The sequence below is a fragment of the Salvelinus sp. IW2-2015 genome, linkage group LG19, assembly GCF_002910315.2.
Source record: "Salvelinus sp. IW2-2015 linkage group LG19, ASM291031v2, whole genome shotgun sequence".
Taxonomy (NCBI): Eukaryota; Metazoa; Chordata; class Actinopteri; order Salmoniformes; family Salmonidae; genus Salvelinus; species Salvelinus sp. IW2-2015.
In genome coordinates, this window is record NC_036859.1 from 13,120,906 (window position 1) to 13,141,359 (window position 20,454).

The 20,454-nt window shown below is 41.0% G+C and overlaps 1 protein-coding gene across 1 annotated transcript; it reads left to right on the top strand.

The window, feature by feature from the left end:
- The first annotated feature begins 15,935 nt into the window (after positions 1-15,935).
- On the top strand, positions 15,936-17,891 carry LOC111979656 (keratin, type II cytoskeletal 2 epidermal). The gene is made up of 4 exons (XM_024010274.1): positions 15,936-16,120; positions 16,359-16,481; positions 16,599-16,706; positions 16,964-17,891. Exons 1-4 carry the CDS (start codon positions 15,941-15,943, stop codon positions 17,366-17,368), a joined length of 816 nt encoding a protein of 271 aa, XP_023866042.1. The 5' UTR covers positions 15,936-15,940; the 3' UTR covers positions 17,369-17,891.
- Positions 17,892-20,454: the final 2,563 nt, after the last annotated feature.

Consider the following 20,454-nt stretch of genomic DNA (forward strand, 5'->3'; position numbering starts at 1 on the left):
GCTTGCTAGCTTTCTTCCTAGCTAACGAGACTACCTAGCTAACTAGCTAGCTCACAAGACTAGCCAAGTTAGCTGCTTTGTTCCTTGCATGCGATTGGCTGTGGTCTTGGGTGCAGCACACAGCCTGGGAGACAGGGCTGCTGGTCAGGCAACGTTCAGGGCTTAAATGGGGTCAACACAGCGACAGGGCTCCTTGATGAAGTGGTTATCATGCATCTGAACAAATTAATGGATTATGTGTGGTACTTTGATTATCTCTTGATGACCACAAAACAACTTTTGTTAAGTTGTGATCATGAGACAATTATTTTGTGATCTCGATAAAACAACTTTTGTTATGTAGTGATCATGAGTTAAATAAGTTGTTATCTCAATATAACGAGGGAACTATTTGTTTTTATTAATATGTCCTCTCTAGACTTCTGTAGATAACAATAGTATCTCAGTAGTTAAAACATTTATAGAGCAAATCCCTCAGCCTAGTAGAGAGTTGTTTTACAGGTCTTTACTTTATCTGTTTACAATTACATAACCACTACACAATGCTGACTTAAAATACAACGACAAAATACACAAAGCATGCTGTAAATTTGGTGACTTTTAAGAACACATTGCACATAATGTTTCTAGGTTACATCAAATTGTGACAGTCAATGTAACAATCTGCATTTTTATCATTTTGTAAAGCACATTTGCCAACCCTGGACAGAGAAACAAATAAAACACTGTGATACAGAGTAACAACATCACATATAAAAAAAAGATTGCGCCTGTTATTTTGTCATTAATACGTGTCACATATTAGTTTGCAAACAATCATAGAGTTAATAAAGCTGCATAGAAACATGGTTCTTTTTTGCTTTCTTGAGTAAGGCAGCTGCAAAATGAAGGTGTTTCAGCCTAGCTTAGTGCTTTCTGTGGTGGTGGGGAAGCCAGCGGAAAATACGGAGCGTAGGGGTTGGTAACGTTCTCTAGTTGCGCCGTGATTGGCTCAGTGTCCTGTCACTCATGGGAACACTACGTCACCGCAAAATCTACGAGGAGAACTCGAAGTTCAAGCCCCTTGGGTGCTGCCATAGATTTACATTAGAAGTGCCTATCCAAGAAGGCTCAAGGTCATTGGCCACAAAATAAAATGACGTCAAATCATATTATATATACCGTAGCTTTGATTAGACTGATCCTGTCAACATCATACTTTCAAAATCTTAGCTAGCAATCTAGAAAGCAGTCACGTGATAATATGGTGTGTGATCCTCACACTACGACTCTGGAAACCATGCAGTTTATTAGGCTACAGAAGACATAAATTATGATGAACTTCACAGGGTGGTGAAAGTGTACGGTGATGAGCTTGATGCTCCTTTCCAATAAATATTGAGGATCTTATTCTGGTGACATGATCGATGCTTGGCTGCCGTTTGACAGATACAAATATTCTCTCTTTTATCTATCATAATCTCATCATGTAGACTAGCCAACCTGAACAGCAACCCGCACTGCATCTGAGAGCTGTTGGCTGGAGCGTACATGCCAAGACCAGAGTAGGCACATTTGCTATTTAACACAACCGTTTTTGCGCCAAAACTATCGGTAGATTTAAAACATGATGGAAATGAACTTAAAATTTTTAATCGGTACATGAAAACTCAAAAGTCATTAAGCACGGACTTTTATCTGCAAGAAGTCAGTTTGGTGGAAACACCACTGGTGGGAAAATGTACATATTGTCTTTATATGGATCTTTGAATATTCACATGAACATATGTTGAATTTGTACCTTAAAACAACATCAGCTCTTCAACATTATATCCACTATCAGAATAAAAAACTATAGGTTGAGCAGCATCTACTATTGGAGAATATATCTATATAGAGCTACCCTTTGGTCTACCATTCAGGGTTTTATTTTATATTTTATGTTGTAATTTTCCCCCCTTCTCCAACCCAAATTCGTGATATCCAAATGCGATCTTGTCTCTTCGCTGCAACTCCCCAACGGGCTCAGGAGAGGTCATGCGTCCTCCGAAACATGACCCGCCAAGCCTCGCTTCTTAACACCCGCACACTTAACCCGGAAGCCAGCCATACCAATTTGTCGGACGAAAACTGTTCAACTGACACCGAAGTCAGCCTCCAGGCAAGGAGTAGCTAGAGCGCAATAAGCCAAGTAAAGCCCCCCCTCCCCGGCCAAACCCTCCCCTAAACCGGACGATGCTGGGCCAATTGTATCACCGTATGGGACTCCCGGTTACGGCTGGTTGTGACACTGGGATAGAACCCCAGGCTGTAGTGACACCGCAACAGTGCCTTAGACCGCTACGCCACTCGAAAGACCATCCAGGGTTTTAACCAAGCCCAGCCCTGCTTACCTATGATGTTTTCACTGAGTATTACCAATGTGCGACTATGAGAATGACCAAGAACCCAATGGTCACTCTGACAGAGTGAGTTCCTTGAGTTCCTCTGTGGAGATGGGAGAACCTTCCAGAAGGACAACCATCTCTGCAGCACTCCACCAATCAGGCCTTTATGGTAGAGTGGCCAGACGGAACCACTCCCCAGTAAAAGGCCCATGACAGCCCACTTGGAGTAAGCCAAAAGGCACCTAAAGAATCTCAGACCATGAGAAACAAGATTCTCTGGTCTGATGAAACCAAGATTGAACTCTTTAGCCTGAATGCCAAGGATCACGTCTGGAGGAAACCTGGCACCATACCTACTGTGAAGCATGGTGGTGGCAGCATCTTGCTGTGTGGATGTTTTTCAGCAGCAGGGACTTGGAGACTAGTCACAATCAAGGCAAAGATGAACGGAGCAAAGTACAGAAAGATCCTTGATGAAATCCTGCTCCAGAGCCCTCAGGACCTCAGACTGGGCCGAAGGTTCACCTTCCAACAGGACAACGACCCAAAGTGTGGCCGATGTGAAATGGCTAGCTAGTTAGCGGTGGTGCGCGCTAATAGTGTTTCAATCGGTGATGTCACTCGCTCTGAGACCTAGAAGTAGTTGTTCCCCTTGCTCTGCAAGGGCCGTGGCTTTTGTGGCGTGATGGGTAACAATGCTTCGTGAGTGACTGTGGTTGATGTGTGCAGAGGGTCCCTGGTTCGAGCCCAGGTTGGGGCGAGGAGAGGGACTGAAGCTATACTGTTACATAAGCACACAGCCAAGATAATGCAGGAGTGGCTTAGGGACAAGTCTCTGAACGTCCTTGAGTGGCCCAGCCAGAGTCCGGACTTGAACCCGATCTAACATCTCTGGAGAGACCAGAAAATAGCTGTGCAGCAACGCTCCCCATCCAACCTGACGGAGCTTGAGAGGATCTGCAGAGAAGAATAGGAGAAACTCCCCAAATACAGGTGAGCCAAGCTTGTAGCGTCATACCCAAGAAGTGTTGAGGCTGTAATCGCTGCCAAAGGTGCTTCAACACAGTAAAAGGGTCTGAATACTTATGTAAATGTCATATTTCAGTTTTTAAGTTAGCAAGAATCTAGAAACCTGTTTTTGTTTTGTCATGATGGGGTATTGCAATTTAATCAATTTTAGTATAAGGCTGTGTGGATATACGCACATCCACACACACACACACACACACAGACACAGAAACACTGTTATATACACACATYACAATTGCTGTTACCAGACTCATATGTACTATTGCACAATTTAAACACTTGCAAATCCCCCTTTTCTCTGATACAAGTCATGTGTAAATATTGGACTATAAATTGTACCTTCCTGTATTATACTAAAATGTTTATTCTATTCTACTGAACCATTTACTTTATGTTCCTATTCTTATCTTTTAATATTTCTTATTGTTGTTGCATTGTCGAGAAGGAACCTGCAAGTAAGGATTTAGTTGGATGGTGTATACCACGTGTATCCTGTACATAGTACTATCAAAATGTGATATCACTTTTGAAATACAATAAATACCTTATAATACATATCCTATTAACTATTAAAGGTAACAAATGATAYATTGGATTCACATCTMCAACTCAACGGAAAATACAAGTTAAAGAATGGGATTAAGCCATTGGCTCAAATGAAACTTTCCAAGCACTTGATACATCTCCTTTAAACGTTGATATTTGGTTGCATTGTCAACCAAACACAATTCAATATTACTTTTGTAATCCGATAAATACCCTAAAGTTAAGGCCATTTTACAAACTAATGTAACAGTCAACTTTACAATGAATAACACATCCATGGCCACATTTTGAGGTTACTGTTAACTATACATTTATTCGAATGTAATCATATAAAGCGTGCATGTTCAAGATAACATGCATAGGTCACAATTCCTGTAATAATCTGCGCAGAATCTCGAACCTCATTGATTACTAGCATTATGTACTTTTAATGTAGGCTAATCTCAATTGCAATCCAGGTAATTTGGTTCTGCTATTAGATGAACCACAGTGATAACACATTCATCTGTTATGTAAAAAAATAACATATCTGACATTAAATTCCCATTTTAACTCTGCTTTTAAATGATTGAAAGCGCAGTGATAGACATTTGGGTGACAACTAAACCAAAAATCAGACATTGTTTTTCCATTGAAATTTGGTTGTGCTTTAAGAAGGTTGAAAGCAGAGTGATAACACATGGAAATTCAACAAACGTTTGGCTGTCTTTTTGAGTGGGTGAATATAGGTTGTTGATTGATCAACATCTTAAACAAATATTAGTAAATTATCCACGTTGAAATGACGAAGGTAAACTGACATCAACGCACCGCCAGATTGGGACAAATTATGTTTTAGCACGGTTAAATAGAACAGATATGTGTCTTTGAAAGGGTGACATTTGCCATCTTTGTCACCTCACTCCCCTGAGCTGCCTGTACCCAAAATAACCTCAGCTGTCGGGCCGCGTGTCTCTGTCCATTGCCATTTGTAGAAGCGAAGAGGGATCAACTGTTTTGATAGGGCACCACAACTGAAGGAAACGCTTCTTTATTCTATATTGTTTAATAAACTTGCCAGTACCATTAGCCTATGCAAATTGATCATACATGTTTTATGTAGTTGGTTTTGTGTAGGCTAGATAGTCGGCAGAAACGTTTTACGGACGGTATTCTCGGACCAACAAAGTCGCTCATTGTAATTAAATAAATAAGTTATGAAAACATACTTTTTGGCGAAGGTAAAAATGCCACCACAAACATAAAGCACATTAATAAACACGACTCCTCTAAAATGACGACACTCGATTCCCATTCAAAAATATATATGACTCATGCCTTATTAAATTATAAGTTATGTTGATCAGTGATTGCAAATTGAATGTCCTTTTAGGTTATTTAAACTGGGACCTGGGTTAGTTCAACTTCAGCAATGATTTGCTCACCTTGAGTCTTCAGCCACTCTGATAAAACAAGCGCTGAAACATGTGAACTAAAACTTCAACAAGGTTTTACAGTCCGTAAAATAATCCAATCTTTGCCGTTGAGATCCAATAAATGTATGCCCGGTGCGTATCAATGTCCCTACAATGATGATTGTGTATCCAGGAAAGTGTAACATCCCCCAGTCTCCTGCGGTGGGTGGTTGACTACGCTTTCTTTTTTCTAATGTGGTACCTCATGATGCCAAATAGCTAACATTCCTATTTTGGTGCAGCCTCCATTCCAAAATAGACTTGTCATTTAATGTAGAGATAGCCTAGGTGCTGGAGCATGGGTCTGGACAGGCTGCTATAGGTTATCTATCTGACTATCCTGAAACATTACTCATGCCGTGTTTATATGATATCGGAATGAAAGTGACTAACAAAATCAAAATCAACCCTGTGCGATATTTTTCGGCCATGAATACTACAAGTTTAGATAGCTGGCTAGACAAATTAACCGATTTTTCAAAAATGACATGGGCTAATTGAGTGGCTGTCAGTGAGTGACATATAAAAAGAGGAAAACTATTGATGGACAACCAATTTTCGAAATTGCACTTTGTGTACTCTACTATTCTAACTCTCAACAGTAATTTAAGACTCCGACTGAGTTCCAGAAAAAAAATGAAAATAGAAAAAACTACAGAGGCATGCATTGCCTAGAGCACTAAATTCTCTTGTCTCCAAATCAGTTTACCAAAACTCATTCAAATCAACCCACAGAGCAATTCAAATAATTGGTATAGAAATCACAGGAAAGATCATTTCATTGGATGGAAGTAGCTGTCCAGCCCTATTCGGAAGGGATCTTTTGGGTAGGTCGGGTAATACCAGCCAGAATAACCTACTGTTTTTTGGCAAACTCCAAGATCCTTTGATAATACTAGTTCCGTGCAAATCATCATCCCTGTTTTTTTGTTACCTCCCTTTTTGTGGGGGTAATTGCTGGTAGTTACTGTCTTGTCTCATCGTTACAACACCCGCACGGACTCGAAGGTCGAGAGCCATGCTCGGCGAAGGTCGAGAGCCATGCTCGGCGAAGGTCGAGAGCCATGCTCGCACCCAGAGTCTCTGGCGGCACACTGCGATGCAGTGCATTAGACCACCGCGCCACCCGGGAGGCCCCCATCCCTGTTTTTTGAGAGAAATGTCTGAGTTTGACAGGTGTTGTTTGCGGTTTGAGCAAGAAAACAATAACTGGTTCGATACATTGAACGAAGTTCTGCGCATAGCCTATATATGAAGGGCCTACATTTATCAACTTGTGTTGCAACTTTCACAGTGAAGGCTTTTGTTTATACGTTTTGTACGCATTAAAATTATACACCGCCAAATGGATCATAAAAAAATGGGAGTTCACTGTTTTATTCATAGCCTAAAGACGCATATCAAGTGCAAGTGTGCTGTTTAGCTCACAAGGCTGGGGGGCATTTAATACGTCTTCTACTGCGGATCGCTAAAATATCCTAATGATTATGATCACACTTCCTCAATTCAAAAAACATTGGGACACTATACCAAAGATGGGTTCGAAATGTGGGAACCAAACTCCAGTTATCAGTGTAGCCAGTTTTCGCCCTGACTTGTTGAGATATCTTCAGGCCTAGAAAAGAACCTGAAGGCTTCCATCATAACTGTCCATTTATATATAGATAAATAAAAAAGAGCATTACGGGGCAGTTTGGAAAAAACGAATCCCGTCCGAATCGTCCTCTGGAATAATTCACATTCTGGGATATTACACAACCGGTGGGTCTAATCCTGAATGCTTATAGGTTAAAACCGCATTCCAACCGGTGTCCATTCCACATATTACCACCGGCTAAAGCTATGATATTAAAATGCTTATTTACTCTGTTCAATCTGACTGTGCAATCCACTGTCTCACCAGCCCAGCCAGGCACTTTATAAACTTGATCTCTACTATAAAAAGCATCTAGACATTATCTCACATTTCTTTTTTTAGTTTTCAACTATGGAGATTTGTATAAATCTTGCTGTCTGATTATCCAACATTTGTAACATTGTTTCAATATTCAAATTGGATCTCCAGCTGTCCCATAATGAACTTGTCAGGGGTAGGGAAGAGACAGACAGGCAGACAGCAAGCCAATGGAAATCATGTATCAGCTGGCATAATTTTCATGGATATATACAAAGAAATATACAAAAACGAAACGAAGTGCAGCTAGTTTGCAGTCTTTCCAGCTTCAGATTGAAGTTATTGTGTTAGCTGTGTTGTTGGCTAAATCCTCTGAACAACAGTGTCCTGACGAGTGAGCAAATTTTCTATACCAGGCCTCTAGCAACCAAACAGATAGAACAAACTACCATCCAGCTTGGGTAGCAACCCTAGATGTGGAAGGATTAAATAAACTTAGCAAAAAAGGAAACGTCCCTATTTCAGGACCCTGTCTTTCAAAGATAATTCATAAAATACAAATAACTTCACAGATCTTCATTGTAAAGGGCTTAAACACTGTTTCCCATGCCTGTTAAATGAACCATAAGCAATTAATGAACATGCACCTGGGGAACGGTCATTAAAACACTAACAGCTTAGAGACGGTAGGCAATTAAGGTCACAGTTAAGAAAACCTAGGACACTGAAGAGGCCTTTCTACTGACTCTGAAAAACATCAAAAGAAAGATGCCCAGGGTCCCTGCTCATCTGCGTGAACGTGCCTTAGGCATGCTGCATGGAGGCATGAGGACTGCAGATGTGGCCAGGGCAATAAATTGCAATAAATTGCAATAAATTGCAATCTAAGACAGCACTACAGGAAGACAGGATGGACAGCTGATCGTCCTCGCAGTGGCAGACCACGTGTAACAACACCTGCACAGGATCGGTACATCCGAACATCACACCTGCGGGACAGGTAAAGGATGGCAACAACTGCCCGAGTTACACCAGAAATGAACAATCCCTCCATCAGTGCCCAGACTGTCTGCAATAGGCTGAGAGAGGCTGGACTGAGGGCTTGTAGGCCTGTTATAAGGCAGGTCCTCACCAGACATCACCGGCAACAACGTCGCCTATGGGCACAAACCCACCATCGCTGGACCAGACAGGAATGGCAAAAACTGCTTTTCACTGATGAGTCGCGGTTTTGTCTCACCAGGGGTGATGGTTGGATTCGCGTTTATCGTCAAAGTAATGAGCGTTACACCGAGGCCTGTACTCTGGAGCAGGATCGATTTGGAGGTGGAGGGTCCGTCATGGTCTGGGGCGGTGTCACAGCATCATCGGACTGAGCTTGTTGTCATTGCAGGCAATTTCAACGCTGTGCGTTACAGGGAAGACATCATCCTCCCTCATGTGGTACCCTTCCTGCAAGCTCATCCTGACATGACCCTCCAGCATGACAATGCCACCAGCCATACTGCTCGTTCTGTGTGTGATTTCCTGCAAGATAGGAATGCCAGTGTTCTGCCATGGCCAGCGAAGGGCCCGGATCTCAATCCCTTTGAGCACGTCTGGGACCTGTTGGATTGGAGGGTGAGGGCTAGGGCCATTCCCCCCAGAAATGTCCGGGAACTTGCAGGTGCCTTGGTGGAATATGTCCCTTTGTTCAGGGACATATTATTCAATTTATGTTAGTCACATGTCTGTGGAACTTGTTCAGTTTATGTCTCAGTTCTTGAATCTTGTTATGTTCACACAAATATTTACACATGTTAAGTTTGCTGAAAATAAACGCAGTTGACGGTGAGAGGACGTTTTTTTTTTTTGCTGAATCTAGTATTCATAAATAAATTCATCGAAATAATGTTTTTAATTAAAATATTTCAATCATTATTTGAATATGTTGGTAACCAGTTGTATAAAAATGATAATGCCCTCAAAGTTGGTGTTTGGAGGATATATTGACACGGTTTGCCAACCCTCGACGAACAACACCAGTGCCAATATATCCTCCAAACACCGGCTTCTCTGGCATTATAACTTAAATCAATTCCAACACAGCACAAATACATAACCAATGTTCTCTAGGAACACTAGTCAAGTGCAAATAGGGCTTTATTCTACAAATATCGGATTAAAGATACAGTTGAAGTCGGAAGTTTACATACACCTAGGTTGGCGTCATTTAAACTCGTTTTTCAACCACTCCACAAATTTCTTGTTAACAAACTATAGTTTTGGCAAGTCGGTTAGAACATCAACTTTGTGCATGACACAAGTAMATTTTCCAGCAATTATTTACAGACCGATTATTCCACTTATAATTCACTGTATCACAATTCCAGTGGGTCAGAAGTTTACATACACTAAGTTGACTGTGCCTTTAAACAGCTTGGAAAATTCCAGAAAATTATGTCCTGGCTTTAGAAGCTTCTGATTGGCTAATTTACATCATTTGAGTCAATTGAAGGTGTACCTGTGGATGTATTTCAAGGCCTACCTTCAAACCCAGTCCCTCTTTGCTTGACATCATGGGAAAATCAAAAGAAATCAGCTAAGACCTCAGAAAATAAATGTGGACCTCCACAAGTCTGGTTCATCCTTGGGAGCAATTTCCAAATGCCTGAAGGTACCACGTTCATCTGTACAAACAATAGTACGCAAGTATAAACACCATGGGACCACGCAGCCGTCATACCGCTCAGGAAGGAGACACGTTCTGTCTCCTAGAGATTAATGTACTTTGGTGCGAAAGTGCAAATAAATCCCAGAACAACAGCAAAGGACCTTGTGAAGATACTGGAGGAAAAAGGTACAAAAGTATCTATATCCACAGTTAAACAAGTCCTATATCGATATAACCTGAAAGGCAGTTCAACAAGGAAGAAGCCACTGCTGCAAAACCGCCATAAAAAAAGCCAGACTACGGTTTGCAACTGCACATGGGGACAAAGATCGTAATTTTGGAGAAATGTCCTCTGGTCTGATGAAACAAAAATAGAACTGTTTGGCCATAATGACCATCGTTATGTTTGGAGGAAAAAGGGGGAGGCTTGCAAGCTGAAGAACACCATCCCAACCGTGAAGTACGGGGAGGCAGCATCATGTTGTGGGGGTGCTTTGCTGCAGGAGGGACTGGTGCACTTCACAAAACAGATGGCATCACGAGGAAAGAAAATTATGTGGATATATTGAAGCAACATCTCAAGACATCAGTCAGGAAGTTAAAGCTTGATCGCAAATGAGTCTTCCAAATGGACAATGACCCCAAGCAAACTTCCAAAGTTGTGGCAAAATGGCTTAAGGACAACAAAGTCAAGGTATTGGAGTGGCCATCACAAAGCCCTGACCTCAATCGAATAAAAAATGTGTGGGCAGAACTGAAAAAGCATGTGCGAGCAAGAAGGCCTACAAACCTGACTCAGTTACACCAGCTCTGTTAGGAGGAATGGGCCAAAATTCACCCAACTTATTGTGGGAAGCCTGTGGAAGGCTCCCCGAAACGTTTGACCCAAGGTAATGCTACCAAATACTAATTGAAATAAATTAAAGCTGAAAAAAATAATTCTCTCTACTATTATTCTGACATTTCACATTCTTAACATGAAGTGGTGATCCTAACTGACCTAAAACAGGGGATTTTTTACAAGGAGTAAATGTCAGGAATTGTTAAAAACTGAGTTTAAATGTATTTGGCTAAGGTGTATTGTAAGGGGTGCGTAACTGGTGGCAGTGAGGTCAAACGCAGGAGAGCAGAACTTGGTAAATAGCCGGAGCCGTTTAATAAACATAACTACCGGTATAYAAAAAACAACAAACACATGGGCAACAAAACCCGTATCGCACCAGTCACACAATGCACAYGTACTTACAATAAACAATTCCCGACAAGGACATGGGGGAAGCAGAGGGAACATATACAACATGTAATTAGGGAATTGAAACCAGGTGAGTGTGAAAACAAGACAAAACAAATGGAACATGAAAAATGKWTCGGCGATGGCTAGAAGACCGGTGACGTCGACCGCCGAACACTGCCCGAACAAGGAGAGGAACCGACTTCGGCAGAAGTCGTGACATGTATGTAAACTTCCGACTTCAACTGTATAACCCCATCAACTATAATGCCGGTAACATACAGTATGTGCTGAAGGGTCAGCCAATTAAATTGTATTGTGCCTCGAAAATTGTACAGCACCAATGCACTGACACCACAGAAACATTCTGGGAATGAAGAGGGGCGTTCCTACCATAAATCAAGGCCAATAGGCACAAATAAAGAAACACAAATAATAATAAAATGAGGTGGGTCAGCAAACAAAATAAACTATTATGTGCCTTTATCTACATTGATTCTGTAAATCAATCCTGATCTGTTTCACCGGTCTTGAGTTGTGTTAGAGTCATGCACTTGAGAATTAATTCTTGCAATCTTAGAAAGTAAAGGCAGGGCCAAATAGTTCAAAGCAGAATCATATTATGTTATTATATTTTGGTTCCACAAAAGGGTTCTACCTGGAACCAAAAAAGGGTTATCATATGGGGACAGCCGAAGAACCCTTTTGGAACCCTTTTTCTAAGAGTGTATCCCTCCCACTGTGGGCTTTCCCCCATGGCTGCTCTGCTTAGCTTACTGTGTGACTGACAACAGCAGCAGGCCTCCCATGGCTCTTATTTAAGCTCTCTGAAACTCTAGCGGAGGGTAATCTTGACATTACTAACTCTCTGTTGCCACGGACTACTTGAATTCTGACTTCTGGTCTTTACTGCATGTCCTGAGCTAACTTGAGAATAATCTGTCTTATATGACCCTGTAATATAGAGATGTAATACTCATGTTGAGTATTAAACCAGAGTCAGTAATATTGTAAACTGACAGTCATGCTTTTGACAAACCATGCAAAGGCTAATACTATGCTTCGGTGACAAGGCAAGATGTGTAAATTTTTATGCCAATACTGTCCCTGATTGGGGATAGGTGAATTGGATAGGGTCACATAAACKAAATACATTTGTACTATATCTGCTTTTAGAATTACAGACTGTCAGCACATGAACAGTTATTATTTATTATTAATGAGACCGACACTTCAATGTCATGAATCTTTTCCTTCACTCAGACATACATGTGCAGCATTGTAAAGGGACAAATGGCACCTCAGTTGCTTTAGAAGGGGTGGTCGTTTGCTGATATTTTCTGAGGGGTGTGGAAAAGATTTACAATGCCCCTCTAGACCGGCTGGTTTTATATGCAAGGCCAGCTCTGATAACATTCCCAATCATAACAACTCAAGATGGAAATTGAAAGTTGCACAATCACAATCACGCAAACCGATTGTGGGTCACTTTATGTGGATTGTTTTTAGACATGCAATGCTTTGGATAAATGTAATACTGACCATGTGTTGTACTTCTGAACAATAAAAAGTGTCTGTATATTATTACAGTAGATTGTCAGASCACTACATTTGACATTTTAGTCATTTAGCAGATGCTCTTATCCAGAGTGAATTACAGTTATTGCATTAATCTTAAATAGCTAGGTGGGACAACCACATATCACAGGCATAGTAAATACACTAATCTGTAAGGTAATATTACAGTATAATTGTGTGTACATTAAGCAAGCACAACCATCTCTGCAGCACTCCACCAATCAGGCCTTTATGGTAGAGTGGCCAGACGGAAGCCACCCCTCAGTAAAAGGCAGATGACAGCCCACTTGGAGTTTGCCAAAAGGCACCTAAAGGATTCTCAGACTATGAGAAACAAGATTMTCTGGTCTGATGAAACCAAGATTGAACTCTTTGGCCTGAATGCCAAGGATCACGTCTGGAGGAAACCTGGCACMATCCCTACGGTGAAGCATGGTGGTGGTAGCATCWTGCTGTAGGGATGTTTTTCAGTGGGAGGGACTGGGAGGCTAGTCAGGATTGAGGGAATATGAACRGAGCAAGTACAGGGAGATCCTTGATAAAAAACCTTCTCCAGAGCGCTCAGGACCTCAGACTGGGGCGAAGGTTCACCTTCCAACAGGACAACAACCCTAAGCACACAGCCAAGAYAACACAGGAGTGGCTTCGGGACAAGTCTCTGAATGTCCTTTAGTGGCCAAGCCAGAGCCCRGACAAGAATCMGATCGAACATCTCTGGAGAGACCTGGAARTAGMTGTGTAGTGACACTCCCCATCCAACCTGACAGAGCTTGAGAGGATCTGCAGAGAAGAATGGGGGAAACTCCCCAAATATAGGTGTGCCATGCCTGTAGCGTCATACCCAAGAAGATTGAAGGATGTAATCGCTGCCAAAGGTGCTTCAACAAAGTTCTGTTTTTGCTTTGTCATTATGGSGTATTGTCTGYAGATTGATGAGGGAAAAAAACTCCTTAATCAATTTTAGAATAAGGCTGTAATGTAACAAAATGTGGTAAAGTCAAGGGGTCTGAATACTTTCCGAATGCAGTGTATTATCTACTTAGTGTGACATCTCCAGGCAGAACTTCAATGAAAATACTACAGCAGTGCAGTTACATGTTGCATACAGTATCTTTGTATCCTTTTTTCATTGTGATGTTTTTACCATGAACTATATTCAATGACTGTTTATTTATAATGACACATCTATATGTGTAGATTTCAACTTAATGGGAATGTGTGTGAAAAGAAATAGATGTTTTTATTATCATGTTGTTTTAGACAAGATAAAAGTGTTCTCCAAAGACACAAAGTGGTTGAAATGCCTTTGTTGCAGAGGATCTGACCCTCTTCTGGCCTTTCAAGCGACCTCTCAGCCATCTACAGTGAGGTCAAGTCTGTATCATGTTGGCTGTTCAAACGTGCACCGTGCACGTGTTTTTGACAAGATAACAGGATTAGATATTTCACTGCATGTCCAGGATGTGGCGAGAATGAGACAGTCCCACGTGATGATCCAGCAGTATACTATGCAGGAGTACTACCGTATATACACTGAGAGTATAAAACATGAGGAACGCCATCCTAGTATTGAGTTGCACCCCCCTTTGCCCTCAGAACAGCCTTGATTCGTCGGTGCATGGACTCTACATTTTTCGAAACCGTTACACTGTGATGATGTCCCATGTTGACTCCAATGCTTCCCACAGTTGTGTCAAGTTGGCTGTGTGTCCTTTGGGTGGTGGATCATTCTTGATACATGTGGRACACTGTTGAGCGTGAAAAACCCAGCAGCGTTGYAGTTCTTGACACACTCAAACCGGTGCGCCTGGCACTTACTACCATACCCAGGTTCAAACGCACTAAAATCTTTTGTCTTGCCCATTCACCATCTGAATGCCACACATACACAATCCATGTTTCAATTGTTACAAGGCTTAAAAATCCTTCTTCATCCTGAGTCCCCCCCTTCATCTACACTGATTTAAGTGGATTTAACAAGTGGCATCAATCAAGGGATCATAGCTTTTCGCTGGATTCATCTGGTCAGTCTATGTCATGGAAAGAGCAAGTGTTTGTAATGTTTTGTACGCTCAGTGTAGAACCTGCCGTTATTAAGAGGAGACTTGACACAGTTACGTAGGTGACAGTAATRTGCAAATCTGAAAACCTTGTGGAACTTTCAGACAGGAAAATAAATGTTCCAGCATGGCTACTCTGTACAGTCAAAGTAAAGGTAACAACACAACATGCATATAGGCTTACTGTTATGTACAGTATAGATGCCCACTAATTGATATAAAGCCATTTTAAATGTGTGACATTCAAACAGAAGATCCAATTGACCCACATTACCAAATTAATATGTGAAACAGCTCAGTTTCCTAATATTCTTCACCTCGTCAGTTCAAAATGATACAAATCAGTAAAATGTACAGATAAGCTAGATATAGAAATCAAAYGTTTTCTGTAGCTGGAAAGTTTTCTGGTATGTGCTTGTGAGTTTGTATATGTGAGCTGGTGGTTCTTCGACCTAGTGGCAGACAGACATGAGAATAAAAGGTCTTTCAAAACAGAGTTGCAACACACATTTTGATTGACGGGGGAACATGAATCATGAGACGCTTCACAACTTTCCTGGCTGACCTTTCCTATTTCTAATTGGCCAGTACCTTCAGAAACATTCGTCACTCAAGAACACTCAACTCCATAAGTCAATGAATTGCACTTTTGACAAACTGTGTCATCAACAATATTTTTTCCTATTGTCATCATAGTAACAACAACAATATAGTTAATCGTGAAGCGTATTTAAGGTGTGATCAACCAGATTAAACATAGTTGTATAGATTTGAGGATAAAATCTATGCCTGCATTTCAGTGCAAAGTATAACAGTGGACAGTAACAGCTGCAAARGTTATATTTGTTGTGTTCAGAATGATTGTTCATTATGCTGGTTAAAATAAATAGATATCGAATTTAGCAATATTAAAGGCCAATGCTCTGATTGATCTATTTAGCAGACAATATAGGCTTTGTTGAAACATGTAGGAACTTTTCCCGAAACAGATTAGGCCAAGTTCTGTAAAAAACCATGACAACACTTCAGGCGGGGGTTCCCTAAAAGCCTGGATTGCTCAACCCTGGATTTTCTTGTAAGAACAACAGACAGACTATAAAACAGCAGAAGTAGGAAGTAGGAATCAGACATGAAGATGAAGGTCCAGGTGAGATCTCTCACCCTGCTCGCTGTGGCTGTCCTGCTGGTCAGATCTCAGAACCAGACTGAGACCAGGTATGAAGACATCATCTCAGTTGCTTTGCCTCAGCTGCTTCCTAGGGAAGAGCAGGCTTTCCGTCCAATTCTGAACCAGCTCCAAGTCGAGACTGTGAGTATTCTGACAGTATGAATGTTTCCTTCCTTCAAAAAAGTTTGTGTCTTGTTTTATTTCAAATTTTTCTTTCAGTCAAGTCAAGGGATAATTSTCTGTTTAATATGCACCATCATGTACACATTTTCCAAGTCCTTTTTTGTGGAAAAGAAACAGACTCAATGTGGGGGAATGACAATTGAAATAAATGACAATACTATAAGTCGCAGTGTTGTCTTTGTCTCTCTGAAATCAGTTGAATACAGAGGATGTGGACCAGTCTGAGGTGTCTGTAAGGCTGAGCTTCCCCATGCAGGAGACTTTCTGCAGTAAATCACAGGGGCAGCCAGGCAAACCATGCCCTCTGAAGAAAAATGGTGTAAGAACAATTGGATTTTACAGTATTGTTGGGGAATAATAATCATGGGAAGCAGGAAATGACAAATAATATGCTGAGGTTAGCAAATGGCTAATTGTCAATTACTCCTTCCTCTAGAAACTAATGATGTGCAGCATGAAGGTCAGACATCCGATTCTGGAGGCTAGCAACAACCTGAACACCGACCTGTCTAATTTATTTTGTGAATACATGGAGGCTATGCAGGTACTGAGCAATGCAAGTTATTTCTCAACACCCCCCTACCTACATTAGTTAGGATGTCATGATAATGGTAGCCGAACAGTGTCAGATCAGTTGATCTGCAATCTAAAAATGTAGATGTGAAAAGTGCATTATCTGCTTATGAATTTCATGGAGGTTGAACTTCTTGAGAAAGTAACCTTATTTTTCTGATTATACTTGTCTAATTATTCCGATTTCTCACGCAAAAAAAATGCAATGAATATTTTTCATGATTGCAGCAGAAGATTCGTACAAGAAGAAGCAAAGCCAGAATATGCTCCAGAGGCAAAGATTGCAAATTTCGCAGCAACAGTCGTCACGGGAGTGGCTCTCGCCTTGGGGGTGGCTCCTTAATTGGTCGTCCTGGGGGTGGCTCTCGCCTTGGGAGTGGCTCCTTAATTGGTCGTCCTGGGGGTGGCTCTCGTCCTGGGAGTAGCTCCTTAATTGGTCGTCCTGGGGGTGGCTCTCGCCTTGGGAGTGGCTCCTTAATTGGTCGTCCTGGGGGTGGCTCTCGTACTGGGAGTGGCTCCTTAATTGGTCGTCTTGGGAGTGGCTCTCCTCCTGGGGGTGGCTCTCGTACTGGGGGTGGCTCTTTCATTGATGGATTTATCAGAGATCACCGTGATGGAAATCGCTTTGCATAGATCAGCACGATACAACCTCTGGTTAACTGCAAATAACCCATCTATCAAAGAAATGTCATAAGGTTATTTATCTTCTTTTTTTTGTATCAACGTACCTACTCTTACATGCCAATTGTTGAATTTTATGAAAATTACTTCCAGATTATGTTTACGCCAATAAACTGCAAAATAAGTTTACAAAAGATAATGTCTGTAAAATGTGTTATTTATTTCATGTTTCATGGCAGTTCAGGAATTCAGTTTTTTCAAAGTTTTTGTGTTTATTGTTCATTATGCTGTTTCAAATAAATATCTATACTCTTGTCAGATCTATTAGGTCGGCAGTTTAACCTTTGCTGAAACATCTAGGACCGAACACAGATTCAAGTAAGAGTAATTAGTACGTGCCCGCCTAGGAACCCGAAATGTAAGAGCCATAATACAAGAAAGAGCATTTTGCTACTTTTAAGATATTATGTACACAAATACATGTGCCACAATGGAGTAATTTTGTTCACAGTGAAGAAAACAGAATTGCAGTGCAGCTTACATAAGAAAATTAACATGATTAAAATAAAAACACTTTAAAGGTCCAATGCAGCCGTTTTTATGTCAATATCAAATCATTTCTGAGTAACAATGAAATACTGTACTGTGATCATTTTCAATTAAAATGGTCAAAAATAAACAAAAACAGCTTCTTAGCTAAATGCAATTTGTCAAGCAAGAATTTAGCTAGGACTGTCTGGGAGTGGTCTGAGAGAGGGGCCTAATTGGAGGAGCCTAATGAGGGGGATGTGTAACCTGAAAACTAGATGTTATTGGCAGAGAGCAGGGCAAACTCTCTTTGTTATTGGTCTATTAACTTATACAAAATCCAAAAATCCCCACCCAGCCAAACAAAATGAAATTTCAGGTCTTTTCAAACAGCTCTTACACTAAAAGATCATTATGATAATTTGGAAAATTTTACAGTATTATTCCAACATCATAGTGTGGAAATATATATATAAAATATATAGAAAACACAGGGACTCACGTTTTTGACTGCATTGCTCCTTTAATAAAAACATTTACATTTGAACAACTTCCCCATCTAGTGTCCGTTCAAAAAACTAGCAAGTGATGGCATTGGGATTTTTTTGCTCCTGTAGTTGCCCACCCTGCATTGTCCTTACTCCGGGACGCTCATCCCTTGTAGGTGGCAGCCAGCTGGAGAATTTGTTTGAACTCTGCAGCTTGAGAGTAAATTTCAGGCAAAGCTTATTTCATCTCTGCTGCACTGGTTGCATCTGTAGGGTTTGACAGGCCACTGCGTATGAGGTGTAGTCAGAACCGAGGATGATCTTGAGAGCCCTCYTCTGAATTCTCTCTGAGGCAGGGATGGGCAACTTTTATGGGGGTGGGGGCCACAAAAAAATCTGAACTCATCATGAGTTGGAAATATAAGGATGGTGGCGGTGGTGGTGTTCTCTCTCTTTATGTGTGTCAGTTTCTCAAGTGAAATAAAGCAACCTCCGAGATTTAAAAAGAAAATGAAAATGCTTGTAGGAAAGTGGTTTTTCATTTCTTATCCCATCAGGGTGTTTTTGTCTGTTACATGTGACATCTGTCAAACGTAGAATAGTGGGATTTTTAAAGAGAGAGAAAAAGGAAAAGTATTCAAGTGTTTTAATTTAAAAAATTCACTCCATGATACACGTGACACAGACCGTTTTAAATGTATTAGTGGTYATAGATGTAGATATACACTGAGTGTACAAAACATTAGGAACACTTTCCTAATATTGAGTTGCACCCCCCTTTGCCCTCAGAACAGCCTCGATTCGTCGGTGCATGGACTCTACAAGGTTTCGAAAGCGTTACACTGTGATGATGTCCCATGTTGACTCCAATGCTTCCCACAGTTGTGTCAAGTTGGCTGTATGTCCTTTGGGTGGTGGATCATTCTTGATGCACATGGGACACTGTTGAGCGTGAAAAACCCAGCAGCGTTGCAGATCTTGACACATTCAAACAGATGGGCCTGGCACCTACTACCATACCTCGTTCAAATGCACATAAATCTTTCGTCTTGCCCATTCACCATCTGAATGGCACACATACACAATCCATGTCTCAATTGTTTCAAGGCTTAAAAATCCAGGTCGGCTACGGAGTCCTCCCCTTCATATACACTGATTTAATCCCACCACAGTGTCTGATTTCAAAAAGGCTTTACGACGAAAGCATACCATGAGATTATGTTAGGTCAGCACCTAGTCACAGAAAAACASAGCCATTTTTCCAGCCAAAGAGAGGAGTCACAAAAAGCAGAAATAGAGATAAAATGAATCACTAACCTTTGATGATCTTCATCAGATGACTTCATGTTACACAATACATGTATGTTTTGTTCGATAAAGTTCATATTTATATCCAAAAATCTCAGTTTACATTGGCGTGTTATGTTCAGTAATGTTTTGCTTCCAAAACATCCGGTGATTTTGCAGAGAGCCACATCAATTTACAGAAATACTCATAATAAACATTGATAAAAGATACAAGTGTTAAGCATGGAATTATAGATAAACTCCTCCTTAACGCAACCGCTGTGTCAGATCTCAAAAAAGCTTTACGGAAAAAGCACATCATGCAATAATCTGAGTACAGCGCTCAGAGACCAAAACAAGCCATACAGATACCCGTCATGTTGTGGAGTCAACAGAAGTCAGAAATAGCATTATAAATATTCACTTACCTTTGATGATCTTCATCAGAATGCACTCCCAGGAATCCCAGTTCCACAATAAATGTTTGTTTTGTTCGATAAAGTCCATCATTTATGTCCAAATACCTCCTTTTTGTTTGCGCGTTTAGTTCACAAATCCAAATTCACACGGCCCAGGCATTTAGTTCAGACGACAGTTCCATTACAGTTCATAGAAACATGTCAAACGATGTATAGAATCAATCTTTAGGATGTTTTTATCATAAATCTTCAATAATATTCCAACCGGACAATTCCTTTGTCTTTAGAAAGGAAAAGGAACGCAGCTAACTCTCACGGGTGGGCGCGAGACTGAGCTCATGGCATTCTGCCAGACATCTGACTCAATCAGCTCTTA